Source organism: Tripterygium wilfordii, chromosome 18, assembly GCF_013401445.1.
Source record: "Tripterygium wilfordii isolate XIE 37 chromosome 18, ASM1340144v1, whole genome shotgun sequence".
In the NCBI taxonomy this organism is placed as follows: Eukaryota; Viridiplantae; Streptophyta; class Magnoliopsida; order Celastrales; family Celastraceae; genus Tripterygium; species Tripterygium wilfordii.
Window position 1 is genome coordinate 3940562 of NC_052249.1, and position 10584 is coordinate 3951145.

The 10584-nt window shown below is 34.3% G+C and overlaps 1 protein-coding gene across 1 annotated transcript; it reads left to right on the forward strand.

Moving 5' to 3' along the window:
• Window positions 1-8643: 8643 nt before the first annotated feature.
• Window positions 8644-9534, forward strand: LOC119983399 (zinc finger MYM-type protein 1-like). Its single transcript, XM_038827086.1, has one exon. The coding sequence runs from the start codon at window positions 8644-8646 to the stop codon at window positions 9532-9534; it is 891 nt and encodes a 296-aa protein (XP_038683014.1).
• The last annotated feature ends 1050 nt before the right edge of the window (window positions 9535-10584 follow it).

Below are 10584 nucleotides of genomic sequence, written 5' to 3' on the forward strand. Positions count from 1 at the left end.
TTTGTATATGTGTTTTTCCTATCTCACGACCCCACACTCAACGGGGCGTGACAACTTGGTATCAGAGGTTTAGGTTCTAGTGTCCTAACCTTGTGTGTCTATGGGCTACGCTGTGCGTCTTCGCAGTCGGCAAGTAAGTTTTGTTTTCAATATTAGTCTTGTAGTTGGAATTACTGACATTAGAATTGTTCTGATACTTATGTTCCTGGAGGTAGATATAAGTTCTTGTTTGTGCTATAATTGTAGTTGTCTATTGTTAGCTTATTATGCCATGTTTGTATGTTAAATACACATTCAATTCGACCAAAGATTTTTGTGTGTAGTTAATGTTAGAGGTTCGAATTATGCACCTGATTTGTGTGTATAGTTAATGTTAGTGGTTAGATGATGCACATGAAATGATTCATCAGGAAAAACTTGTTTGGTGGTGTGATAAACAAGGAAGTGTTCTCCACACTCCTTGGTTCATGAAGTGAAACAAAATAGTTAAAGTTTTACGATATTAATGACATTCAAAGTAATAGTAATCTTTCTCGATGAAAAAGGTTGTATGTTATGTGTCTTGATTGATAAGTATGTGTCTTACTAAAAGAATGGTAAATTGATAATTTTGGGTGACCGGCCTGCATCAACTTAATGACGTCACAAAACGTGTTGAACGTAAGATTCTAGAATTTTGTGGATGCTTCGTAGTAACTAAGAAGTATGAGAAATTTTTAATATTTAAGTTTAAGTTGTGAAATCAGAACTCAAGAATATTGGTATGTGGTATGTAACATACATGTTGTGGTGTGTAACATATATGTTGAGGTATGTAGTAAAATCCTAACAAAGTTGGAAAGGAAATCGTAGGAGTTATTGATACTTTAAATTTATAAGTTTAAAGTTTCCTAGTGGTTGAAAAATAGAAAAAAAAAAGAAAAGAAAAGGAGAAGAAAGTGTATTGTGAATTCTTGGTGGATTATTTGAACCTACTAAGATCTAAGTATAAGTCAATAACTCTTATTGAGAGTCACTTCCCAATGAATGCTGTTAGTGAGAATTTAAGAAATTTTAAAGATCACTAAGTTGTGTGGATTTTATTGCATGTCAATAATGGTTAAGGAGAATTTTTCAATATTTGAAGTAAATTCATGAGTGTTGGGTGTTGTGATGATAAATGGAGTTGTTTAGAGATTAATGCACTTTATGTTAAGAGAATGATCTTAATTGTAATGGAGTAAATGTCTAAGTAATGGTATGATGTTCTTGATTAATGATACCTCATGAGATGTTAATGTTAAGATGTTTGTGGAAAATATGACCAAGTGACGATCATGTAAATCAATGTGTTCAATGATGAAATTGTAGTTGTGAAAATGCTAGAAGCATATTGGAGTTTTTAGATATACATGAATCATTATATCTTGAACTTGTTGTGAAATTATTGCGTAAGTTGCTAATATGGTGAAATATGAGATGTTAATACATAATCAAAGAAATTGTTGAAGTTGTCCACTTGTGAATGTATGTTAAAGGAAAATTTGAATACTAGTGAAAGTTGTAAAGGTATGGTGTATAGTGAAGTTGAAAATTTGTATGGTGAATATAAAAGGTAAGGTGGATGATATGAAACATATATATTGGGTTTAGATTAATTTTGACGAGCATCTTTATTATTATGGGAGAAATGTATAGTTATGGTTGCTTACAACTTTTTGATAATTTGTGCTAGTTAGAAATTAGTGTAAGTTCTGAAGTTTGTTATTGGAGACATGGTTACTCAATTAGGTGAATTTATACATTAATTATTTAAGTGGTATTTGTGATGTCATGATTGGAGTATGCTGGTTACGGTGTATCAAATATTTTTTTTGAGGGATAGTTGGTTCTAAAGGTTTGATTGGTGAATGGTGATCCTATTGTAGTTAAGGTTCAGTGATTTGATACATTGGATAAACTAATAATTCCTTTTTGGATGATATATCATTTGGTGGACTTTTGGGATTTTCATAATTTTATTGGTACTCAATGATCCTTTTCCTATAGGAAGATTGATAGAATGAATACTACACAAGATGTTTTATGGTGGGTTACAATGTTGATGATTATATTATGGATAGGAGTTTGATAGTAAACGAATGTTATGAGGATATAATGTGTGGATTGAGTAGTGGGAAATTGGGTAAACAAAGTGAAGTTTTATGGCCTTGTAATCTCTAAAGAGGGTATGACAGTAGACTCTTCTAAAGTTGAATTTATTTTTCAATGGAAACAATCAACGAATATAGTAACAAGGGCAAGTTATTTAAAGCTAAAGTTGTGATCATCTGTTAAATACTAATATCTGTTTTCGTGTTGTAAGTGTTTGGCAAGTTTGTTGCCTACTATCTTGTATTCAAGTTGCATCCAATTTTCGATGCGTTGACAAAGTAGTCTATGAAATGATAATGTGTGAAACTGATCATGATTTGACTGAGGATTATATTTCTGAATTTATTTATTTATTTATTTGAAACATGTGGTACTACTTCAATAAATAAGTGTTGAGGTGTTTTAAGAATTGGCTACATTTTTGTCAATCAATGTTCTTTCTTTTCTTTCTGCATATATATTATAGTTTCCTTGACAAGCTTTACTTTCAGAGTGTATTCATGAGAGAGAAGTTTTGAAGTAGTTAAGATTTTATTTGTAATTTCGGTTCTTTTGATGGTTATATGATCTTTTAGTCGTGCCTTGAAAATCCATGTATGATAATAACTAATAAGGTTGAAAATTGCTCCTAAGCTATATTTTCCTTTATTTTTTGATCAGGAGAAAAATATTGTTGTAACTTATAAATTTTTTTTTTTATTTATATTTTTACCACTGAAGAACGTTATGAATAAATTATTCTTGATGGTTTACATTATGACATGTCAATTATGCACTTAACCTATGATGTATAATATTTTTATTGGGTCTACTTATGATGATAGATAATGGGGCTATTTATAGGTTGACTTTGCTCTATAAGTAAAATTTAATATCTCATAAATATTATAGTTGATGAGCATTTGAAAATAGTAGCATCTTTGTATTATGTGTGCCTGTGGACGTGTATTTACATGTCTCTTAATTGGACCTACTGTACTAAAAGAACTTTTGGCTGTAACATTTGAAAACTTGCTCGTCTCGTTAATTGTGGGAAATTACTTGAGCAACATTTGTTGACTAAGTTTGATAATGTCTATTTGTTTATTTTATTGACAAGATTGTTAATTTGGTGAACTTTTCCTTTAAGCTAATAAGATATATCATGTCATGCTATAATTGGTTATAAATTGTCAAATTTTGTATTTTACTACGTTCCATGGTCTACTAATAAGTACGACTTATGTTAAATAGCAAAAATTATGCTGTTAATTTTTCTAGTATTGTAGTCATTTTATGTGGAACTAGCTTATATTGACTTAAAAAAAAAGTTATGTCTGTTTCTTCTTGAAATTGGAATTGAACTTGTATGTATTGGAAGTGGTTAATGGTTTTTGGCCTAGCCGACGAGTTTACAGATTATTAAGTGTACATGATTTCTAATCCCATAGTGGATTTGCTTAATTATTTATTTCCCTATACTTGATAGATTCTAAGAATAACTCGTATTGGCATTGGATCTTTTGAGTAGGATTCATGGTAGAATTCCTCTCGTAACATTTTTCTTGAGGTTGAAGTTTGTGATAGCATGGACGCATGTCTAGTGTTTCGTGGTAAATTAGAAATAACTAATACTATGGGTAAACTAGTAGTTTCTTAATAAAATTTCGGGGACGAAATTTTGTTTAGAGGGGGAGAATGCTACATCCCGAGAGCTTGTAGTTTTTGTGTGTGTGAATTCTTTAGTAGTAAACATGTTATGTGCTATTACTTGCAGCCATTTAAGTTTGGCGAGTGGTATAAATTTCGGGGACGAAATTTTTATTTAGTGGGGGAGAATGTCACACCCCGAGTGTTGCAAATTTATATATGGTAGGGAACTCTTGACTAGTGAACATGTGGTGTTGTGTATGAGTGTTTAAACTTAGATAGTTGTATAAATTTCGAGGACGAAATTTTTATTAAGTGGAGAAGGATGTAATACCCCGTATTTGTGGGTCCATTAAAACGGACAAGTGTTATTAGTAGTATTGTCCATTGAGTCCTATAGTAATATAGAGGTTATAATTGAAATTTTGAAATATTAAAATTTGATGGGATTAAATCATAGGAATATTGATAAAGTAGTAAATATGGAAAAGGGATTGTTGTAAGTTTTTTTATATAACTTGAGGACATGATTGTCCTTTTGATAATCAGCTTTAAAAAAAAAAAATCTATAATTGTCGGCAGAGAAGCTGGCAGCTCTATATATATATTCTATATTAAAGTGCATGAACAGACTACACTAAACCCTATCACACATTCTTTTTTCCTATTCTCCTCACTCTGCCGTGTACCCTCTTCCTCCACCATCATCTCAACTTCACTTGCAGCCACTTCCGGCCAACCGTCCAGCCACCACTGCCGCATAGTTCTACCCACAAATTTGATTTGCTTCAATTGTTTTCAAATCAAGAGGCTTTCATGACCTTTCTTGGTTTTCCAACAAAGAGGGGGTTTGCCAACATAAGTTCTTTATCTGTCAACTAGGAGCTTATTCAAAGTTCTCCACGCTTGGGTAAGAATTATTATCCCAATATATACTAGTTTAGTTGAAAATTATTAGGGTACAATTCTAGGGTTCTTGAATCAAATTGGGGATTTTGTTAAATTGATACTAGACCTGATAAATTAAGTCATAATATGTTATTTTCAATAGGTTGACTCATTGGATAATACTTGACGCTTAACGCTTAAGCTTGTGAAGTTTGTGTCTACAAGAGGTAGGGAAACTACCATCCTCTCTAATAATTCTTTGTATATCTTGTATTTAATCCTTTTAGGAAAATTTCTATTCTCTTTGATAAATCTTTTATGCCTTGTATTGAATCATTGTAGGAACTTCCTAAATTCTTAAATTCCTTGTTCCTACAATTGTTTGATTGTTGTTCATGGATAATTGTTGGCCTCTATTATTCTTTGTCTTCCTTCATGGACATGTTGTGGCCTAAGCCATTGTTGTGGGTCTTGCATCCATCATGTTTTACTATAAATTTTCGTAACAAAGATATTGCATAAATATTTTTATTTGCATCAAATTCTTTTAATGCATTAAAGAGGAAAATTATAAATTTATTCAAAACCAATAATTTGCATATTTTACACCCTTGTGGAGTTCAATGGATGAGGGGTCCGGAGTGACGCCGGGGTTTCGGCCTGGACATTGTGCGACTCCCAGGAGGATCCCGAGTTTATTGGACCGCAAGATGGGATTTTAGAAAATTGTATTGTAAATTGTTTTGGGTACAACTTAGTTGTACTGTTGTTGTTAAAGTAAATTCTTGTAATGATATAAAAAATTATATCATTGGTAAATGTTTTGAACTATATTGTAATGTGGCATATATTGAGCCAAGTTTTGTGGACAATTGTTGGTTATTTTGCTCTTGTATCACCTTGTTCGGTGTGGGGTGTACAACCCACTACCGGTTTAGGTGTCCGGATATCCTTGTTGTTTGGGGAGTACACTTTCCTTAAATGGATCCTCCCTTGTATGTGATTGTGACCTTACGTGTACTTGTATACACTTGGTCAACGAGTGCTTCGGCATTCGGTGTGCCTCAATTGTTCCACTTGTTGTTTTAAATATATACAATATTTTAAATGTATATATATGTTGTAAATTGCATTCATTGATGCATATTGGATATTGTACCTTGTAACCATTTATCCATATTCATTGTTGTTATGTGTCATGTTTATACTCTCTTGGAACTTTGAGCGCTGTAAATCTTTATAGGGGCCCGAATCTAGTATGGTTCCTTCTGGTATTGTATTTCTATATCTCGTTGTTTATCGTTCTATTTTTATTTCCCTACTGGGCCTTTCGCTCATGCCTTCTTTTCTTTCCTTTCCTTTCCCCCCCTCAGGATAGGAAAATGTTCAGGATCGGCTGCCAGAGGTGTGACAGTGTCGTGTCGCCCGTGTTTACTAGATGTCTGTTTCCTTACCCTTAGTTAGGATTGTTAAACGTTTTAAATTGTTAAACTTTATGTATGACTCAGTCACCTTTGACTTGAGCTATTGTTTGTTTCCGCTACGATATGGACCATTGAGGTCTTAATTACGATGATAGTATTGAGGTATGTTATGGAGGCTTAATGCCATTGGAGTCCTCTTTAGGACAATTGTTTATTGTTGTGCAGGCTGGCGCTCATTGTTCTATAAAATTACGTCACGTCTGTCTAATTTGTATATGTGTTTTTCCTATCTCACGACTCCACCCTAAACGGGGCGTGACAGTGTGACTTCTTGACTTGTGCTTACTTGATTCTATTTGATTGAATCTACCTTAGTGGAGAACAACTTGGTCATTTAGGATTTGGTTTGTTGATTTCAATCCATACTTGTTCTATATTGAAGTGTCGTCTTCATAGACCTTGCCCCCGTGAATAGTAAAAATTTACAGCAACTTAGTGAAGATCAATTTATCACTAAGTGTCTGTGTAAGAAAAAATCTTAGCTCTAGATCGTGTAATCTGGTGGATTTTTGTAAAATTGATTTATGTTGATGTAGCTTATGAATGCTTAGTTCTTATTTCTTTATCCAACAGTGGTATCGGAACAGTTCGTGAGTTGGGATAGTTGAAAAAATGGCTTCCTCAAGTGCTCGATTTCTTATACCAGGCTTTAGTGGTGATTACTACACTTCGTAGAAGGTGAAAATGAGAACATTCTTGATGTTAAAAGGATTGTGGAACATTGTGATGAATGGATACACTAAATTTGAGGATGAAAGCACACTGAATACATCATGGAAGAAAGAATTGGAGGGCACTAGAATGATCAATGCCAATGCTCTTTCTAGAATGCAAAATAGAGTTAGTGCAACTATATTTCCCCGCATCATTAGAGTTTCACAAGCAAAGGAGCCCTGGGATACAATCGTCAAAAAGTTTGAAAGAGATGGTAAGATCGTCATTGTCAAGTTACAAAACTTGAGCAACGATTTTGAAAATTTGAGTTAGTTAAAAATTTTTATAACAAGGTGATTGATATTGTGAAGCGAATGAGAACTCTGAGAAAGGAGAACTCTGAGTCATTGGAAGCTCATGAGCAAAAGAGACTGAGAAGAGAACAAAATCAATCAATAGAGTCTGCTTTTCAAGCTGAGCTATCAGTCAAAGATGAAGTAAAAAGGGAAAAGAAGACAAAACTGGAAGGGCTCTGAGTCTTCATCAAATTGGAGATCAGAAAGAGCTATGAGTTCTGAAACTAAAAAACCATGTCAAATATGTAAACGGTTGTCATGTAGCTACAAACTATTGGTTTAAGGGAAAGCCAAAATGTCATTACTGCAAGAAGTTTGCACACATTTAGAATAATTATAGGCTCCATGATGTAGCGCAGGTTAAGGACACAGAAATCTAGACACACAAGCAAGAATCAAACTCTTCCACAACCCAATTTAATCAACAAAATTGAGGTATATAGGATAAGCAGCACTACAAGCGGCTGTTATTAAGTTTACGTAATAATCAACTACCTCAAACCCTAAACATGTTCTCTTAAATAGTCCCACGTAGGAGACTTAATAAAGTCAATTTAAAAGATTGAAATAACCTGCTTAACAAATAAAGATATATAGCAATAAAATATAGGCATAATTAATCGCAGTTCTAGCCACGTCCAATCTTTGTGGCCCTCGTACGATCAAAATGTTCCATGAATTGCAAAGCCAATTCATCCTCATCACACAAGGCCAAGTCATCCTCATCGGCATCACTCCAACATGAAAATAAGAAAAATTTTGTCGAGTTTAGTCCTAACTTAGAATAGAACTGGTTTCCTTCGCATGGCTTTCATCGTAATTCTGCTCATTGTCTTCCTCCCATGGCTTCCATCGCGATTCCTCTAGGACCTTTTATTCTTTCAGTGGACTTGGGGCCTTATTTGCCCACTGCTGTGCTATTTCTCACGTGGGACCAGATCTGTGTTTGGGTCTTCTCATATGGGCTTTGGTTTGTTAAAGTCTGGTTATGGGCCTCTCAATTCTTAGTCATATGAATATCTCAAGTCACTCAAAAGTCAAAATGGCTCAATTTACTTTTTTTAAAGTCATATGTTGCTTTATTTTATTCTATATCTCAATATTTATTCTATATAAAATATATTTAAATATGTTTTATTTGCCGAGTCCCCCGCGCTCAAAACAGGATTCTTTGAGATTTTACGAATCCCCACGTCCCTGCACCCGTATCCCGTGTCCCTGCATCCGAGTCAATGCTTTCTAGATAATAAGCAGTCCATATAGTCCATATAAGTTAACTTTCATAACTATTAACCAAATCTTCCTCAAACCACAAGTGGAAGGTGAGCCACTTTAGCGCACGAGATACAGTGAATTGCACCGGCTGCGGTGAGGTAACTTCTTTTTAATTGTTCTTTTATATTTCTTTCCTGGTTCTATGATTAGCCTGGATTTAGTCTTTGCTTTGGGGGGTCAATTTACTAAGGACGACTAGCTTTGATTTATAGAGAATACATACAATGAAAAAGTTCTTCAAAAGAAAGTCAGTATGTGAGTCATTAAGTCAACCCTGTGAGGTGCCTGAATCTGTTTCCAACTTGAAAAAGGCATGTGTGGGCATCGATAGTGCAAATCTACCTTCTAATCCTGAACTTAGGCCTTCAATTTGGAGTTACGATGTTAACTATAGAGATGAATATCGAAGAGTAAACTTACAACGAGGTCCTGCTCAGCCTCGCAATCTTAATTTCCCATATACATTATTTGGGATGGACAAACGAAGGTTCAATCCTGATTTGTTTGATAAACATCCTACTTGGCTGGAGTATGGCATTGAAAAAGATGTCGTCTATTGCTTATATTGCTATCTTTTTAAGCCAGAATCTACTAAAGGTGGTGGTGATTCATTTGTTGGTTTAGGCTTGAATAATTGGAAGAAGAAAGAGAATATATTGAATCATGAAGGGAAGCATAACAACATTCACAATGAATCAAGACAAAAATATGAAGATTTAATGAAGCAGAAGCAGAGTATTTCTTACATGTTTGATAGTAAGACAACTAAAGATAAGATGGAGTATCGAACCTTATTGACTGTGGCTGTTGATTGCGTTCGATTTCTTTTATGGCAAGGTCTACCCTTTCGTGGTCATGATAAGTCAGATCAATCTCATAATCAAGGAAATTATTTGGGTCTTTTTCACTTCCTTGCTGAACGCAATGAGGATGTTAGAAATGTGTCATTTTCTAATGCTTTCGAAAACCTACAATTGACTTCACCATTAGTCCAAAATGATATTTGTCGAGCTACTGCAATGGAGACTATAAATGCTATTATTAATGATCTTGGTAATTCTTGTTTTCCATTCTTATTGATGAGTCTCGTGATGTTGCAACAAAGGAACAAATGATTGTTGCTTTGAGATATGTTGACAGCAATAGACATGTTATTGAGCTCGGTCTTCAACATGTTACCTCAACCACCGCAGTTTCACTTAAAGTAGCTTTGGAGGCTATCTTACTAGACATAAGCTAAGCATTTCAAGAATACGCGGTCAGGGTTATGATGAAGCAAGTAATATGAGTAAGTTTAGTGATTTGAAGACACTTATTTTACGAGCTAATTGACCGACACCAAAGTGTGTGTGTGTGTACTTACCCCAAGTGTAGGGTATCGTCAAGTAATAAACCGGTGAGTCCGGTATCGATCCACGAGGAAGCAATGCAAATTTGAAGTGAATGATATGCAAATGACTAGCTAACACTAATAAACACAATGAATATCAAATAAAAGCAAGTAAAAGAAATGGGTCGAATGACTCGGTAGCACGAGCGATTTTGTAATCAAAGTAAGCACAAATTGGATTTAAAACAATTAATTAAAAACCTAGTCTCTAATCCATCCCGGTGGCTACTAGGTTCTCATACTCAAGGTATCATTGCAAACACACACAACCATACACAATGCATTGTGTGATACTATCAATCATGCATATGCAAAGAGAATTGGGTTATAAGACTTCAATTCATACATGTAGGCCATCGGGTCTCTTAATCTACGATGAACGCAAAGGGATAAGCACCTAATATTATGGATTAATGTTCCCCCTTGGGGCTCGGCTTAGCTAATACCCTAGTTTCACACTCAAAGATCAATTAACCATAACTCTCCCATGCACATTCCTAAATTAACCCAAAACCCCATCATCAATACACATAATTAATAGCTATGCAATGAAAAACTCAATTAATTAAGGAAATCATGCAATGGGTGTAACAATTCTCAATCGAACACATTAGATGCAATCCCTAGACTAGACAATCCAAGAATACAATCAAATATGTCATTCCCATAGATCCAATCACACAACTATCACGAAATTAAAAGAGAGAAATCGAAGCTACGATTCTTTGAGCATACCTTGAGTAATTGAAACCTTGCATCCACCATTCGGGATTAG

What these genes read in the sequence shown, in the direction of transcription:
- LOC119983399 (XM_038827086.1), top strand. Translation starts at nt 8,644, where the DNA reads ATGAAAAAGTTCTTCAAAAGAAAGTCAGTATGTGAGTCATTAAGTCAA.